The sequence below is a fragment of the Ammospiza nelsoni genome, chromosome 6, assembly GCF_027579445.1.
Source record: "Ammospiza nelsoni isolate bAmmNel1 chromosome 6, bAmmNel1.pri, whole genome shotgun sequence".
NCBI lineage: Eukaryota > Metazoa > Chordata > Aves > Passeriformes > Passerellidae > Ammospiza > Ammospiza nelsoni.
In genome coordinates this window covers 1042361-1060340 of record NC_080638.1, presented here as the reverse complement: position 1 = coordinate 1060340, position 17980 = coordinate 1042361, and the positions used below count along the sequence as shown (strand labels likewise).

At 53.8% G+C, this 17980-nt stretch overlaps 1 protein-coding gene across 1 annotated transcript in view; it reads left to right on the top strand.

The window, feature by feature from the left end:
* The window catches only part of ELP4 (elongator acetyltransferase complex subunit 4), a 177382-nt gene extending 174400 nt beyond the window's left edge, over positions 1–2982 (top strand). Inside the window, exon 10 of the mRNA XM_059474053.1 lies at positions 2681–2982. Coding sequence (XP_059330036.1) covers positions 2681–2836 — 156 coding nt within the window. The 3' untranslated portion in view covers positions 2837–2982. The remainder of the gene's footprint in view (positions 1–2680) is intronic.
* The last annotated feature ends 14998 nt before the right edge of the window (positions 2983–17980 follow it).

Below are 17980 nucleotides of genomic sequence, written 5' to 3'. Positions count from 1 at the left end.
ATTTGCCGTGTCCCAATAGGCCGGGCCTAATCCGCAGCTCGGGGTTTAATCTGGAAATCTTGGCATAATCTCATGGCAGAGAGCATTTCTTCCCCCCTCTCCCGGTGAAGCCGTGTCTAGGCGTTAAGGGCAAAGTTTCGCCTTCCCGGGGCAAACGCGAAAAAGGTAAAAACGAATCGGTTTGCGGTGAGTTGCTGGTGAAGGTCAGCAGCTATAAACATTTATTGTCAAGGGCCACTTTTATTATTTTATGCCCCTAAGATGGGGAAGATGCACTCACTTTTCTTCTCTAGTACATTGTTTTCGTTTTCCAAAACAACCTCTGCCAGGTACATTGAATCATTCGAGAAAGTTGGTTTTTAAACTTTCCAGAATTTATTCCTGCTCGGCGTGCCCATGTAAACCCTCCGTGCAAAGCGTTGCAAGGTTAAATTCAAACTCAGATTTTTTTTTTTTTTTTTTTTGCAATTGCACTTGCGAAGGAAAATGGAATCAAGTTTATTGCTGCGCTTCGCTGGAGCAATTTTTTTTTTTTCTTGCATGGCGAAGAGTTTATAAATTCTTGAAAGTTTAAAAAAAAAGCTTTGCTGTAGAGAGGGATTGGATCAAAGAGGGTTTTGTAGAAATAAAAGGTGTTAAGGGGTTTTATAATTTAAAAAATAACAATAAATTAAAGCCTTTGGATTGAAAAAGGGAGCAAAAATAATTCCCCAGAGCGGGAGCAGGGCGAGCCCGGTGCGGGGCAGGACGGGGCGCCCGGCGGGGCTCGGTGCGGGCTCTCCGCGCCGGAGCTGGGAAAGTTGCCGGCACTGGGGACAAGTTGGGAAGATCCCCGGGTGGCTGATTAAAGCTGACAGCCCTTCAGCTCCGCTCAGCTCCCCGCCTGTACCGCGCCTGGGAGCTGACTTGGCCTAGGATATGGGTTCCTTTTTTTAATTTCTTTTTTTTTTTTTTTTTCTTCCCTCCCCACGCAACTCTCCCGGCCGCTCTCCCTGTGTTTTTCTCCACCGTCGGGAGCGAGCCTTCCCTAACGCAGAGCACAAAGCAGAAGTCGGGGCCGCCCCGGGGGCAGCGAGGCGCCGCTTCCCTCCCTCCTCTCCCCCTCTCTCCTTCTCTCCCTCCCTCCCACGCTGCGTGGCGTGGGGCCGGAGCCCAGCCCGGCTCCCGAGCAGCCGGGCACGGGCAGCAGCGGCCCCGCAGACACCGGCGCTGCTGGTTTCCCTGAGCAGCAAGCGCTGCGTGGGAATGAATTGCTGCTGCTGCTGGTGTTGGCATTGGTTTCCCGAGTCAGATGCTTTAGCTTTTCCAGAGGACACGGGCTTATGTGAAAGGCAGAAAGTTTGTGAGCTCCTGGGCTGGAAAGTTCCCTGGGAAGCTCTCCGGAATGCAAATGGGAATATGAGAGACAGAGAGAGAGAGAGAGAGGAGGGGTGAGAGAGAGAGCCCTGCCTAAATATTAAAATGCGAGGAGGGAGAAGTTGGGAGAATAAACGAACAGACTCACCTTTATGAGGCATCCTGTCTTGTTGTCAAAGCTCCTGTCAATAGTTTAAGAGCGCACTGATTTGAAATGATGGTGCTTTAAAAAGAGTTGCCAGCAAAATAGTTTTTCTCCACTGAAGCTGCTGGTTGTGTGATCTTGAATTCCTGGGAAGGAGACAGAGATTGACAATAAAATGGGCTGTCAGTGACTGGAGAGCGAGAGATAAAAGAGTGTGTGAGTGAAGTGGGGAGAGAGAGGCAGAGCACACCTATGCTGATTGGTGATGGTTCAAGTGTATTAATGTGCGTGTGCCTTGGTCTCTGCCTCGCCTCCGCTGCTCTTCACTGGCCCATTAGTGAAGCCTGACCTCTGTCATCATCTTCCAGCAAAACACTTCCTCCCTGCGCCGGGACCCGAGCGGGAAATGCGGCGGAGCCGGGGCCGGCGGTTCAAACCCACTAATCACTCGGCACCGTGCAAACGCCGCCCGCCCGCTCCCACCCGAATATCGCCGTATGCAAAGCGCCGCCAGCGCCTCCCCGCCGCCCATTGGCCGCCGCCGCCCGCCCCGGCCCAATTGGCCCAGGCGTTTGAATATGAATGCGCAGGGCCCGGCGCCGCCGCCGCCGCCCGCCGCCCGCGCCGCTCCCCGGGCCCGCCCGGCCCCGCTCCGCTCCGCTCCACCGGCCGCGCTCCGCTCCGCTCCACCGTTCCCGCTCCGCTCCGCTCCACCGTTCCCGCTCCGCTCCACCGTTCCCGCTCCGCTCCACCGTTCCCGCTCCGCTCCCAGCCGCGTCCTCAGGTCGGGCTGGGGGATGGGGCCGCGGTGCTGATGGCGGAGGAGAGGCGGTGAGGCCGGTGGGGGATGAGATCAATTTGCATTTAAACAGTCCGGCGATGGGAGATAAGGGGTGTTTGTACCTTTAGCAGTGAAATCGTAAAGGTATAAATGTTTTGGGCGCGGGCGGAGGTGCGCGGGGCTGGCTCCCGGCGCTGGGAGAGGGAGAGGGAGGCTCAGCCCGGCCGGGAAAGAGCAGAGCAAATACACCATTTACTTTGTGTATTGAGGGCTCTTGTGAAAGGCCCTGAAGAGTCCTTTACCAAACACTCACCAACTTCTCCCACGTGCCATTTGTTGACTAAAGGGCTGCCGGGCTGATTTTTTTTTTTTTTTTTTTTTTTTTTTTTTTTTCAAAGAAAGATCCCACGGCGGAGTTGGAGAAAGGCAGAGCCGGGCGCTGGGCAGTGCTGCCGCTTTGTGCCCGTCCGAAGAGGCTTCCCCCCTCCTTCCCTCTCCTTTTGCAAGGAACCCCCTTCACTGGCTGCCAGAAACTCGAGGGGGAAAGTAAGTAAATGACTTTGCTGCTCTGACCACACACCACAAGTACATTTGTTGAATGCCGGACTATTAAGACACACCTCAGTAAACTCTAAAGCAACCCCTCAGCGCATGCATTTAAGGTTACACTGGGAGCACCAGCCCGAGCTCAGGGTGTCCCAATCGGTTATGGCGAGTGGGCCGCGGGGAGGGGGAAGGGGGGTCTGCATCGGGAAAAACAATAAAAAAAGAAAGAAAGAAAAAAAAAAAAAAGGCTCGGGGAAAAGAAAGGGAAGAAGGAGAAGAGACAGGAAAAAGAAATTCCAAGAGCCACCGCGGAAAGTGGAGAGTATGAACGCGCAAAGCATAAAATGAAGTCGTAGCCGCATACACTTGACTTCTCTTGACATGTGAAAAGTGCTAAAAGTCAAAGCTCATCAATAAAGTATCTTGAAATTGAATAAGAGCCCTGACAACCATTGCATTCTTAAATAAAGTACAATGAGGAGACAAACGACTCTGCCAAGGAGTTTGCATGTGAGTGAAAGGGCGCCTCAATGGGAGCGGGATAATGGGCTGCTCGGCCGTCATGCACTGTCATCCCCTGTCCCGCCGAGAAGCTGCCACCGCTCCCTAATAGCACAAAATGGGCTCTTAAGAGACTGCTGCCCGTCCCTGCTTCGCTCCCTTCCCTTCCCTACCCTGCCCCCGAGGCCGGGGTGCCCACCGCTCACCGCCCGGGCTGCGCTGGGCACCGGCCCCCGGCCCTTTCTCCATCCCGGGCTGCGCTGGGCACCGGCCCCCGGCCCTTTCTCCATCCCGAGCTGCGCTGGGCACCGGCCCCCGGCCCTTTCTCCATCCCGGGCTGCGCTGGGCCCCGGCCCCCGGCCCTTTCTCCATCCCGGGAGGCCCGGGCTGCGCTGGGCACCGACCCCCGGCTTTTCCCCCATCCCGGGAGCGACCCAAGCCAAGCCTTTCCTCGGAGGATGCGGGGAAGGGAGAGAGGCCGCCCTCCGGCCCGGGATGCAGCCGGCCCCACCTGCAGCTCTGCCGCCCTGCTCAGGCCTAGGGCAGCGTGCGGGGCTTGTTTCCTTTCGAGTCTGGCCCCGAGCCGCGCCTTTTGATGGCAATGGAGCCGAATATCGCGGTGGACGCACGGCAGCGTTTGGGTGTGACGGGATTCCCCCCCTGAAGGTAAGGGCGGCCCGAGGGGGGCTCTGCCGACGCCAAGCATCTCCCTCAGCCGGCAGCCCCCAGCTCCTCTCCTCTTCGCCAAAACTTTCCAAAGTAACATCCGCCACCAAGTTAACCTGCCCGCGGCCGGACATCCTAACAGGGGCGCCGAGGAAAAAAATCAGAGAGGCAAAAGAGAAGAGGAGCGAAGTGCAGAGTGAAGTACGAACCTGTGCCCCGTGTGCCTGCCCTCCAGGGTGGGTGGCTGGGTCCCGGCGAGCCGTCCCCGTCCCCTCCTAGTTGCCGCTGGCCGAGGCCGGGCGTCCCGCCGCACGCATCCTGCGGGCGAGAGAAAGAGGCTGCGGTTTGAAAGCTCGCACCAATCTCGGAGGATCCAAAGGGATGTTAAAAGCTGGGATCTAGTCCTTTTTCTGGAGTGAAGTCAGTCGTGTCCGTGGCTTTTGGGTTGTTTTTTTTTTTTATCCTCCTCTTTCTGTTGTTGTTGTTGCAGGGGTTTTTTTTTTCCCTGTTGCACTCCCTCTCTAGCAAATAAGAGATTTTTTTTTACTCTTGTCCACAGGGCGTTAAAGAGGGAAAAGAGAAAAACCACTTTGTCCGAAATTGCCGGCAAATATCATTTTTACAAGCTCTCAATTAGCCATCCCTTGGATTAGCACCTTCTTACGCCTCCTCGCCAGAATAAAGCAGCCGTAATCTTGTTGCTATTTCCCCCTCGGGCGCCGCGAGCTTTGTGTTCCCTCCTCCCCAAAAAAACTTTGAACGCCCCTACCCATCCGAAAAAAAAAAAAAAAAAAAAAGAAAAAGGAAAAAAAAAAGAAAAAAAGAAAAAAATCCCTCCCTGTGCGGGGAGGGGAGGGCAGGGGTGAGGCGGTGACGTCACGGCGGGGGGGGGGGAGCCCCGAGCCAAAGTTGGAGCAGCAAAGAGCAGCGGGCCGGGCCGGGCCGGGCCGGGCCGGGCTAAACCGAGGCGGACCAGGCCGAGCCGAGCCGGGCCGGGCCGACAGCGGGGCCGCCCCGTCGCGTCCCGCCGTGCCGGGGCTGTCCCGGCGCGGAGCCCCACGGGCCTGGCCGGCTCCGCGCCGCCATTTTACCTCCGCCCGCCGTGAGGGGCCGTGAGGGGCCGTGAGGGACCGGCCCCGCTCCCGCCCCTGCCCCGCTCCGGGCCCGGTCCTGCTGGGACTGCCGGGCCTGCCGGGCCTGGATACCTCCCGAGGAAACGCTGTGCTTTTGCTTTTTCCTTTTTCCACCTAGCCGTTTGCCACTCGCCGCTCTCCCTCCCTGCCCGGCCGCCCCGCTTTTCCTTTTTTTCCTTTTTAAATTTCTTTTCTTCCTTTTCTCTTCTCCCACCCCCCGCTTTCTTTTTCTTTTTTTTTCTTTTTTTTTTTTTTTTTTGGAAGTGAATTTTCCACTTCTAAACTGATTCCGCTGGCCTTTGTAACTGGGGGAGAGGAGCTCGGCGTTCCCCTCGCCCCAAAGCCCTGCCCTCCTGCAGGCGCAGACCGCCCCCCTTTTTCCTTTTCCCTTTTCTCTTTTTCCCCTTTTCCTCTTTTCCATTTTTCCCCTTTCCCTTTTCCTCTTTTCCTCTTTTCCCTTTCTCTTTTCCGGGTCGAGTGCTGCGCCGTGGGACCCCTCGGCCGTGGGACCCCGCGGCGCCGGCCCTGGCTCTCGGCACGGACTTAGGCACTCTTTGAAGATTTCTACTTTAAAATCCGCACGGGATTAATGTAACTAGCATTTTTTTTCTGCATCTGATTTGGTTCGGGTTTTTTTTTTCCTCCCTCCACTTCTTTTTTTTTTTTTCCCTTAACTATTCTAAACAAAAAGAAAAAAAATGGGCGTAATATAAAAATGGTTTAAAAACCAAAGGTAAGTAACTATTATACGTGGCAAGACGCGCCTTTTTGTTTTTTTTTTTTTTTCCTAATTAAAATAATTTTCACTTTTTAAATATAATCTTGTGCCTGGCTATTGATTTATATCAAACAGCAGCGTCCGCTTCCCTTTCGTATTTTGTTAGGTGTCGAAAGCAGAAAGTGCTGAGTTAGAAACTCCGGTATCGTCTCGTTGTATTAATATCTGGGCTGCAAACTACCTTTTTTAATACCCAGAAAAATGCTTAAAGTCCTCTTGTCCAGTTCGGTCTAAAACTGAAGAGATACACAAATCCTGACGTCTTAGACTACAATGCTTTTGCCTCCAGGACACTTAATGCCTATTTGTATATGTAGAGACAGTGTTTGAAACCTATAATGCGCAGGACACTGAGTTAAGTGGAGCTTTTCTAGTTTATAAACAATCCGCAAAAAAGTTTGGAATCGATTTAACCTCTTTTATGTTGGCCTTTTGCACGAGGCATGGCAGGATAAAAAAAAAAAAAAAAAAAAGCCTTTTTGGACCTCGCCGAAGTCGCTCTGAAACTGGAAGACGGACACACATCTCTCCGTAAGAGAAAGGCTTTGATTATAAATATGGGAAAAGTGTCATGCAACCAGAGCCGCTCGAAAAGCCTTCAGAAAAGAACGGGGGGTGTGAAAGCTTAGCGCATCCTGACGGGCTTTTTAAACGCTATTGATTGGGACAAGCTGTTCAAAACCCCAGTAACAGTTAATCTGCCTGTTAATCAAGCCACTAAGGAGCTCAATGCGAGTTTTATTAGCAACCGGAGAACACAGGCGGCAGAAAGGATCAAAAGCCTACACACCCCTGATATTTGTAAAACCGGCCTTTCCCAAAAAATATATTTTCAATTACACAGTAATTCGGGGCTTATCAGGGCTCGCTCGCAGCCCCACGCAGATGGCTCCGCAGGCGCTGCCAAAGCCACGGGAGCGAAGGGAGCAGCACCGCGCCGGGTGCGGGGGTTCAGGAGAAAGCCTTGGGGAGGTGTCCCGCTTTCTCCTCTCTCCCATCCCCGACCCTCCTGGCCTCCCAAAACAGCAGCAAAACCTCCGGAACCGATGGAGAAACTCCTCGTATCCACGTCAATTGTGTTATTAGGCTGAGGGGGTCGAGGGTTCTTTTTTCTTTTAGCTGGCGTGTTTGATTTATTGCGGGCAAGTTTGCAGGGCATATTTCCCTCTGCCCATCCTTTTGGTAGAACCTCTTATTTAATCGTTAAAAAAATTTTAAAAAGTTTAAACAGCGAGATTCGTAATTGGGAGAGCCCGAAAGTTGGATTTCAATTAATTTAATGACCAGAAATACTGTTATATCGGCTAAAATCAACATTTGATCTTGTCATTTTTTTTAATGCAGTCCGATTCCTTTATATGTCAGCGAGATATGCATATAAAAGACTATCTGGTCAGAGGTAATTATGTCACAGCTTTTTCTCGGCATGACAGCTGGATAAACACCATCTCCAATAAACATCTCTAATTAGGGAGGAGGATCTGAGATAGATGGTGTTTGATTTATTACTGAAGGAGAATGTCCATTTACCGGTATATTATAGCGGAGCATCACAGGGAGCGTTCCCGCTAACGCACCACGAGGAGTATTTGGAGATGCTCAAACACAGGTAAGAGGTTATTTTGTTCAGCGTTATTTCGCAGCAAGAACGGCCTTCCTAGGGTACCTCTGTTTCCCACCGAGGCCCTGATTTAGCAGAAGCACCCAGGGCTGGGAAGGGGCCGAGGGACGATCGCCTCTGGGCGGCCGGAGCGGGGCAACCGAGCATCCCCGGCGAGCTGCGAGCGGCTGGGACGCGGCCCCCGACGGCAGCTCCGAGGCTCGGGGACCCACCCGGGGCTGTTCCCTCATCCCCTCGGCGGGGCCGCGCGGGCCGGGCCCTCCGTGCGCCGCTCCCGTCCCGTCCGTGCGAGGGGCGCGGTAACCGCGGCTGCCCCCGCCACCCGAGCCGGGTCACGGCGAGGCAGCGGGGCGGGGGCAAGGGGAGGGGGAACTCGGGCAAGCGGCTCCGGCCGCCCCCTCGGCCCCGCGGCGCCCCCTCCGACGGGCGGGCAGCGGCCGGAGCCGCTCCCTCCCACCCCCACCTGTTGTGCGGGGCTCCGGCCCGCTCCCCTCGCCTTCCCCCCGCGGGGAGGGGGTGCCGGGCACCCCGACCCCTCCCGTCGTGGCCGGGGCCGTGCGGGCTCGTTACCTGTCAGCGGGAGCGGAGGCTCCGGTCGGTGCCGCGGCCGGCAGGGAGGAGGCACCTGGCGGCTCCGGTGGCCAATTTCCACGCGAGAACCTGCCACACAGTTTAAATGTCAATGACAGCAAAAGAGGGGTGCTGCCTTTGCACTAACTTTCCCTTAATATCCACGCCAGCGCCTCCCCCATTGGCTGGGCCGCCCCGGTGACGTCAGGCGGACAGTAGTTAGCTAATGAGACATTTTAGGCGACACGAGAGCCAGCCCGGACACCGCCCGCCCCGTCGGCGGGCACGGCTCGGCACGGCCCGGCCCGGCCCGGCCCCGCCCCACCCCGGGCTAGGCCGCGGGACGGGGCTCCCTCTGACCGGGGCACCCTCGGGGTTGCTGCATCTTCCCGCTGCATCTTCCCGCTGCCTCCCGGCCCGACGGCTCGCCCCAGCCCGGCCGGGATTATCCCAGGCCGAGCTTTAGGCTGAGCTTTGGCTTCTTCCCCCCTTGCCCCCAAAACCTGTCTCAGCCCCGTGGCTCCTCGGGGATGCCGCGGCCCCCGAGCCCTCAATGCTGCCGGACGGACGGACGGACGCGGAGTCGCGTCCTGCCCCTGCCCTGGCACCTCGGCGGGCTCCCCGTGCGCTCCCGCTCCCATTAGAGCGCCAGGGAGAGGCCCTTATTTGCACACACTTGTCAGGGTAAATAATTCATCGGGCAAAGAGCCCCCCCCCGCCCGCCCCGCCGGCCGCCGATAGTTTTATTGAACTGCGCTTAAATGTTTCATGACGCTGCCCCCGCCTGGGCCGGGCTGGGCTCCGTTAGGGGGCACAGCGCTGTGCGGGGCGCTGCTCCGGTTCCGCGGGTCGGAGAGCCACCCGGGGCAGGGATGCTGTCCCTTGGGCGGCCGCGCAAGTCCCGCGCTGCTGGCAGGTAGCGACGGCGCCGCGGGCGCTGCCAGGAAGGGGTTTCGCGGCGCCTTTGGAGCCGCTGCCATTAAGGGGCTTGCGGCTCCCTGCAACCCGGCAGGGTCCTCCAGGGAAGCGTTGGAAACACCACGGCTCCCGCCTGCTTATCTGGCTGTCAATAAAAGGAGATGGCTCCTAAAGCAGGGCCAGGTGCTGCCTCCCCTGCTCTCCAGCGCGCCGCTCTCCAGAAACTGCTCAGGCGTGAAGCCAAGTCTGCTTGGCCAGGCCTCGGCGGAGGCAGGCAAACAGCCCCTCGCCAGCGCCAGAGCGCTCTGTTTGCCTTTTTATCTCCTAAAAAAAAAAAAAAAAAATTTTAAAAAATAGAGACACAAAAAGGGAAGCGAGGCAGGAAGGCGGGGGAGCGCTGGGAGCAGAGTCCGCGTTTGGCCGAGAGGTCGCTTAAAAATAAAAATATTAAATTATAATAATAAAGGATGGGGGGGGGGTGTGTGTAAAAAGCCCTGCGAAGGCTGCGCGGGGAGGCGGGCGGGGGCGCGGGGTCAGCGCGGAGCGGGCGGGGGTGTCCGGGGCAGCGGCCGCGCCCCGCGCAGCCGTGCGGAGCCTCCGCGCACCGGGCGGGCAGCGGGGCCGCCGAAACCGGGGGACAAAAAGTGTCTGCCCCGCGTCCCTCTGTGTGTGTGGGTGTCCCCGCTGATTGTTGCTCCTGCCGCGGTCGGGTCCGCGACCTTTGCTGAGCCGCGGAGCAGCGCGGATCGGTGCGGGATAGCAGCAGGGGCACGGCAACGTGTTACAAATTTATAAGCATTATACATATAAATTTATAAGCATTATACGTATTTGATTTACACTGCGTTCCGAAGTTGTGGGCTTTTCCTTTTTTCCTTTTCTTTTCTTCTCCTTTTTTTTTTTTTTTTTTTTTCTTTCCCGAGGATGCCCCAAACCCCCGTGTTCACATAGATTGAGCAATTCTCAACACACACTGTAATAATGAGCTTTAATTCTCTATCCAAGCAGAACTTGAGCAATAATAATAAGCACATCAGAACAATTTGTTTACTGTGGCATCGCACAGGCTGCAGGGTCCAAGACTAGCTACAATAAACGGTAAAAACCAAAGGAAAAGCCCTAGAACAGGAAAAATATCGTGATAGAAACGTGGTTTGGGCTTTCAAGGCAAGAGGTACTTGACTAGCATTGTAGCTCGGATATTTTGCCCTTGTCCAAGGTATGTGTTTTTAAATACTTTCTTTTTATTTCCCCCACACGTTTCTTTGCTTGTCTAACATTTCTCTTTTGCCCCCAGGATTGCGTTTAAACCTCGGTGCAGAAATGTAATTTTGCTCTTGTTTTGTGTTGTTGGTTGGTTGGGGATTTTTTGTTTGGTTTTTTTTTTTTTTTTCATATTCTCTCGTCCTGTCGGCTCAGCCCTCTCGCAGTTTGATAGAAACTGAACAGCTCCATCTCTTCGAATAAAAAACACCTGAGTTATCACTGAAATGGCTTTTTGTGCGCTGCCACGTAAAGTTGGGAGAGCTTTCGGCTGGCAGCCTGCGAGGCTTCTCCTGCTCCCTGGTAAAGGATGGCACCCAGCCTTGTCCCTTGTCGGGAGCGCTGAGCCGGCTGGCACGGGCACCCCGCTCCGGGAGCCCTCGGCCAGCTCGGAACTCGCTGTAACCAGCGGGATCGGTGCGGGTTTGGGGGCTCCGAGTAAAGATGCTGCAAGAAACTTCTGTGAGCTGGAGCGTCCTAAAGGCAGAATTTTAGCAGGAAGATAACATTTCCCCCTCGCGAAGAGCCCCGCTGTAGCAGGCTGTGTGATAAGATTGTTGTTTTCTGTGCCGTAGCCTTGCTTCTCATCCGGAAAACCTCAAAAAAAAAAAAAAATCAAGGTTTAAAAGACGCTTCTCGCTTTAAAAAAGAGAAACGTGTAGCTATAAATAATTTCTTTATACCTTAACTTTGTAGCTGGGTTTTCTCCCGTCTCCCTCTCTCCTTTTTTTTTTTTTTTTTTTTTTTTTTTTTTTTTTTTTTTCCCCGAAGACTCCTAATGCTATTAATTTGTCGAAAACTTTATTCTGGGCTGTCTCGAATTATTTCCCTTCTCTATCCTTTAAAACATTTTCATAATAAGCGTGACTCCGGACAATGTTTGATTTGTTTTTCTCCCCTCATCCCGGTTTAGACTGAGACATTAGCTGAATTCCCTGGGGGTGATTGGATGCAATTCGCTGAAAGTCGACAGGCACGTCCTGGATGTTAGAAATTCACTTTTCCTCAACGTGACAAGGCTGAGTTCGATCTACAATTGTATTTGAAAGGGCAATGAGCGGAAAGATCTCCCATCATTAAAACCTCCCTCTTCTTTAGCAAAATAACAAGATACTTCATTTGCACACAAACACTCAGGGAAAAAAAAAGAATCCCCAAACCCCAACCGACCCGCGATAACTCTTTGATAAAACGCTATCTCCGCATAATTTGGGAGGGGGGGGAACACATATCAAAAGGTATCGGAGGACCCCCAAAGCGCCCATGTGATCAAATTGACTTTTTACTTTAAATCTTGAATAAGATGTGAGTTGTAACAAGGGGATTTGCACTTACTCCATGACCCTTGTAATTGGATTAAATATGGACTGAGACGTACAAAAACATACCAAGATTGACACCTGCCAACTGGACTTCCTTATGATTGATTGTGATGCTTCGTGCTGGCAACAATAATGAAATAAATTGTATGGATAAAACAGCACATTTGTCATTTCCGTGCCATAAGAGAGGAAGGCAGCGTGTTAGGCAAGCTGTTATCTGACAGCCACGAACAGCAGACACAACTAAAGAGCTAAACAAGGATTCCAGACATTGACAAGACAAATTATAACTTGTCACAACCTTTTTAAATTCAGAAGTTTTCAATTAACATATATATTGCTGTTACACATAAGATCGCGGTGGACTTAAAACACAAACAGGGCAGGGACGGAGGGCGGCGGGGGCCGCGGAGCCCCGGGGGCCGCCGCTGCCCTCGGGCACGGCTCTGCCGGGGCAGCGGGGCCGAGCCCCGGCGCAGGGAGCGCATCCCCGCGCGGGGATGGAGCGCCGTCCGTCGGGCCGGGGTGCAGCGGCGGCAGCGGCGCGTCCTGCAGGGCAGCGCTCGGCGCTCCCGGCTCCCGCCGGCCGTGCATGCGGAGCGGGCGGCGTCTCCGCGCCCCTCCGCGCCCGTCGGGTGTGCGGGGATCCCCCGCCAGCCGGGGGGAAGGCACCTCCCGAGGGCAGGGGCAGAGACCCGCGCCCGGCAGCGCTGCCCCGAGGGGTCTCTGCGGCCGCGGCAGGGCCGGGAACAAAGCTGAGGTCCCGCCGAGGTGGGCGCGGTGCCCCGCGGGATGGCGCTGGGTGAGGAGGCGCGACGCACGGGGCACACCGTGGCGGGGCCGGCTGTGCCAGCGTCACCCGCTGGGGCTCTGCTCGGGTTTGGGCCGCCAGGTGCCCGCCAGGTAAAAAACCAGAGAGGCAGGAGCGGGCTCACCTGAGCACGGCCCGCGCTCCTGTCGGGACCCCTCGAAATACAAACAGAGCTGCGGGGCGCTTCCCCCGTGGCGTGGTGCGCTTTCTCCGAGGAGATGCTCACCTGGCCCCGGCTCTCGCTGAAAGCCGTCGGGTCCCGCTCGAGGGGCGAGTCCGACTCGTAGAGAAATATTTTCCAGCCCCGTTTCTTTGTTCTGAGCGGGATTTTGCCGGGTCCGAGGGGACAGACAGTAGAAGGGCAGGGGATGTAGCACCGCGGCTTTCCCGGCCATGTCAGGGCACGGAGAAAAAGGACTTTTCCCCCAAAACCCCGAGTCGCAATTTGGGGAAAAAATAACTACTATTGCAAGGCGACCTTTCCATTTGCTGTAATTACTGCCAAACTCATTCCTCTAAATTAAATGCTGCAAGTGATTTGAATCCTCGTAACGCAAAACCCAAGTTCCATCGAATTAGTTGTAGCCTGCCTGCTTTCCCCAGTGACTGCATCTATTAACATTATAATCTCAAACACCATTTTTTATGTAACACTATTGTTAGTAAATCAACTCCTCAGGTCCACAGAGACGCTGACCTCTGTCAATTCAGTGAAAGTGTAATTATCTCCCCGAATCTTGGACAGATTTAAGAGATTACATTTCAACTAAATCTATATCAATGCTAATTTTTTTTCCAGACTCCAGGTGCTAGGCACTCCGAAATGGTGTTTCTGCCCAGCAGAATGGGTTACAAAGAGAAGTGGGCTTGCTGTGTGGAGGGCCAAAAGAAATGAAGCCCCACATAAAATTACACCTATTTTTTTTTTTTTTTTTTTTGCTACAAAACCTGGTTCTTGTATGGCAAAGTCAAACAAAGCAGCTATGCTAAATTAGCGTTAAATAAAGGCTAGTTTAATGCTCGGTTACAGTCAACTGGTGTATATTTGATGGCTAATTGTCTATCAAAATTAAAGAGAAAAGAACAAATGATTCCTTATAAGAAGGTGTTAAAAGCTTCGACAAAAGGACATTTCACAAATATAATATCTGCGGATGGCGAATTGTCCTTTTGAAGCTTTTTTAATGTACTGAAGGCCTGGGACTCCCTAGATATGGATAATGGGGAGAAACGCGCCCTTTTATTCCGAGAGAGCCTCTTTTAAAGCACTCGCCCTAATAAACCGGCGAGCACAATATTCCGGGAGGAACGGGGACGGCGTTGCCGTGATTTCCGACGGCCACTTAAATAAATAATGCCCCGGCAGTAAAAAGGCATTTAAATGTTATTTGGTTTGCGCTTAAAGAGAACCTGAGCGCAGAGCAGCTCTCGCTTGCAAATCAGCATAAGCAGGCAGAAAAACAGGGGATGGGGATGATGGGGATGAGGATGGGATGGGGATGATGGGGATGAGGATGGGATGGGGTGGGGATGGGATGGGGTGGGGATGGGGATGAGGATGGGATGGGGATGATGGGGATGGGATGGGGTGGGGATGATGGGGATGAGGATGGGATGGGGATGATGGGGATGAGGATGGGATGGGGATGATGGGGATGGGATGGGGTGGGGATGATGGGGATGAGGATGGGATGGGGATGATGGGGATGAGGATGGGATGGGGATGATGGGGATGAGGATGGGATGGGGTGGGGGATGGGGATGAGGATGGGATGGGGATGATGGGGATGGGATGGGGTGGGGATGGGGATGAGGATGGGATGGGGATGATGGGGATGGGATGGGGTGGGGATGATGGGGATGAGGATGGGATGGGATGGGGATGGGATGGGGTGGGGATGGGGATGAGGATGGGGATGGGGATGGGGATGGGGATGATTGGGATGGGGATGAGGATGGGATGGGGTGGGGATGGGGATGGGATGGGGTGGGGATGGGGATGGGGATGATGGGATGGGGATGAGGATGAGGATGGGGATGAGGATGGGATGGGGATGAGGATGGGATGGGGATGAGGATGGGATGGGGATGAGGATGGGATGGGGATCCTGCCCCGGCTGCCCCGCGGCCAGGCGAGGTGCGGGGCGTTTATTGCTTTATTCAGACGAATGGCTCGGGAAATATTGCAGAGCGAGGCGAGGGGAGAGAGAGCCGCGAAAAACGAGAGGGGAGAAGCGGCCGAGCCATCCAAGCCAAAGCCTCCCGAGTGAAGTTAATGCGAGAGGATGGCGGCGGGGCTGGGGCAGGCTGAGCCCGGCGGCTCCGCGGGCGCGGAGCTCCGCGCAGGGAGGGAGGGAGGGCAGCGCGGGAGAGCCGCGGTATGCAAAAGAGCCCCGGCTAAATCATGCAGCAAGAAGGACAAACCGTCTGGAAAATGGAGCCAGGGAGCAGCAAGAATGGACTTCTTTTTTTTTTTTTTTTTTTTTTTTTATCTCTGACAACTTGTGTCCTAAAGAAAGTATCTTGAAGATAATTGAAATGATTACGATTCATCGCTGCCTTACTTTGAACGGGGACGGTCAAATAATGAAATCTTAGTAATACAGCAAAAATTTAATTTCCATTGCACCGCTGCTCGAGGTTTCCCTTTTTTCTTTTTCTCTCCCCCCCTTTCTTACGCCTAGCGTCCCCTAGAAATTTTGTGCTCGCACATAATTCTGCACTTTGCTGCATTATTCATATTTTCGGGGTAATTTCCCATCTCCTCCCACCCTTTTCCTTTGGTAACGGTCTCGGCAACTTCCAGATGTGGGCGCGGGGAATCTTCTGGAAGGAGCTATCCCGAGAGGCTGGGCAGGAATCCCCAAACTGAGTCCAGCCAGGCCGTGGGGGGTGGGTGCTGCAGCCTGAGAGGAGATTTTGGCCAAGTCCCCCTCCCACAGCCACCTCCGGGGATGATGAGCAGGGGCTGGGCAGGCACCGTGCTCTGTCTCACCCGGGACAGCAGGGATAATTCATTTTTGGAAACCGTCCTGGGACCCAGTCCCTGTTGGCTTTTAAAATTATTATCATTATTATTATTATTTTAATTGTCGCTGTTATTGTCATTATTATTTATTTTGCTAGCATTTTGATATCACGATTATTATTATTATTATTATTATTGTTATTGCGTTTTTTTGGTTTTTTTTTGCTATTTTCACCAGGAGAAAAGCATTTCCCAGAGGCTGCAGGGTGTCCTAGTGATGCCGGGGGTTTGACTGAGGTGTTTGATGCCGGAGCTTTGAGCTGGAGGAGGGCACCAGGGCTCATCCACGCGGGGAAATGGGACGGGGCCAGGGCCACCCTGTGCCCCAGTGTCCCCAAGGGTGTCCCCAGCCCCTGTGGCAGTTGCTGCCCGGGATGCCTGAGCCCCCTCGCAGCCTCTCACCTCGCAGATTGAGCAGGAGGCAGCCCTGCCTTTTAATCCGAGCCAGGGATGGAGCAGGGCGCATCCTCAATGCAACTAACTCTTTCTAAAAAAAAGACCATCTGGTAATTGTCTTCCTTTAGATCTTCCCTTAATTATGCTTTTAATTAAAGATGGTTCAAGGCATTGGACCACATGAAGGGCAGTAATTACAAATTACATTACAAACCCAACAGATGTAGCTCTATCTGCTGGGAAAAAGGTACCCGAATAAAATTTGACTAAACTTTAGGATAAATTAATCCGCTGCCTTGAGAACAGAAGCACATTTTTTATTATGCAGACTCTAGCCAGGATTTAAGTTCTCTGTCATGATTGTTTTCATATTTCTTTGACATCTATTGATTTGGAGGCAGCTGCAAGGCTTTGTCACAAGAGAGAAGAGCAGTCACAATATATTAGCTTGATGGCATAACTCGAATATGAGTAGGAAGGATAGAAACATGACAGGGAGCCACGTGACTGAGTGATGGGTCTCCAACAAAATAAAGAAATTAATTTTTAATAAAAAGCTTTAAAAATACCACAGCCAGTGCAACAGCAAGGGGAACGACAGAACTTGTTAATTATCGAGCTTTGGGGCGTCTGAAATTTACCCCTGAAGACCGAGAGGGGATGGGAATTTAATTCCCAGTCAGGACTGGTGCAGTGTCAAGGAGCAGAGCCCCCTGTGCCCCGGGCTGGAGCCCACCCTGGCCTGGGCACTCGGGGCACTGCCAGGGCTGGGAATGAGCATCCTGCTGTGCCCGGGATCCGCTCGGGGCGAAGCTCCCAGAGCCCGAGCGGGGTTTATGCAAAGCAACGCAGAGCTGATAGCCTCTGTAATGAGGGAAGGCAGCGCAGGCTCAAAGATTTCCAGGGGGAATATGGCCCTGCTAATCTCTGGTCACCGATGGCTCTGGATATGCTGCTCAAAATGCATCTTGTGGGGCTGCAGGGATACAGGAGTAGGAACCCTTAAAATGACCTGGCTGGCACGCAGGGAGGAGAGCAAGAGGCCGGGTTTTTCACCAGCCCTGTTCTGGTTCAGTGGATAAAGACATCGCTGATGATCAAGAGGCTGTTTGTAAGTCTACATCCAGTTCAAAGGATGCGCCTCTCTTGCGTTTTGCCAAGATCCTGTGCTAAATGTGGAACTGGGAGCTCAAAGTATTTGAGCAGGTTTGGGCAAAGTAACAGAATTTCCCTGTCTGGGGGGAGGCTGTTTGTTGAAAGCAGTCATTGAAGTCGGGCTGGGGAGCAGGGACAGTGAGGATTCACATGTCAGACGCTCCATCAGACCACTGAAGAGAAATTAAAGAGAAATTAAGTTGGGACGGTTCGTCTCCCCCTCTCCCAGCTCCACCTCTGTGGAAAAAGCACAATAAAAAAAATCCAGGCAGCTCCTGAACGTGGCGGGTGTCTCCCTTTCAAGTGAGACGCCTTCAGTGTCCCTTCAAGGTGACACTGGACACGGGAGGCCTTGGGGGTGAGGCTGGGGGGCTCCCAGTGACCCCAGTGACCACGGGGGCACCCCAAAGGTCAGGCCGAGCACACGAGGGGGTGTAGCACACCTCTGCCCTCCTCTCACACACAGGCACCAGCAGGGATGCTCTTCCTTGCTCTCCAGTGTGCCTGTGCCCATCCCGAGGGCAGAGCAGTGCACCCACACTCTCTGCTCCCAGGGCCACATCTCGTTCCTCCCGAGGCAGCCAGCCCCATGGATGTCTCCCCATGTCCCCACCCATTGCTGGATTTCCTCCTGTGTGGGGTGCAGGAAAGGGAGCACACCCTCGTGGTGTCAGGAAGGGAATTATTTAGGCAGAGCTCTCCGAATGCCCCTCAAGCAGCTGGCTCAGGGCTCCCAGTAAGGCTGCTGGGATTTAGGATTGCCCAGGGTCGGTGGGTATGGCCACACCGTGAGGCCCTGGGCAGCACATGGCAGCTCCTACACTCTCATTTCATTTCAAAATGAGCAAACATAGCCCTCCTCTATCTGTGATTTTAGCCCCGTGCTTTGCTATCACTTCCCACTTCCTGCAAGCGACCCCGATGACCAAATCCCATTATTTGAAAAGAGAATAATGAAGAATTTCAGGTTTAAAAATCCCATATGTTATC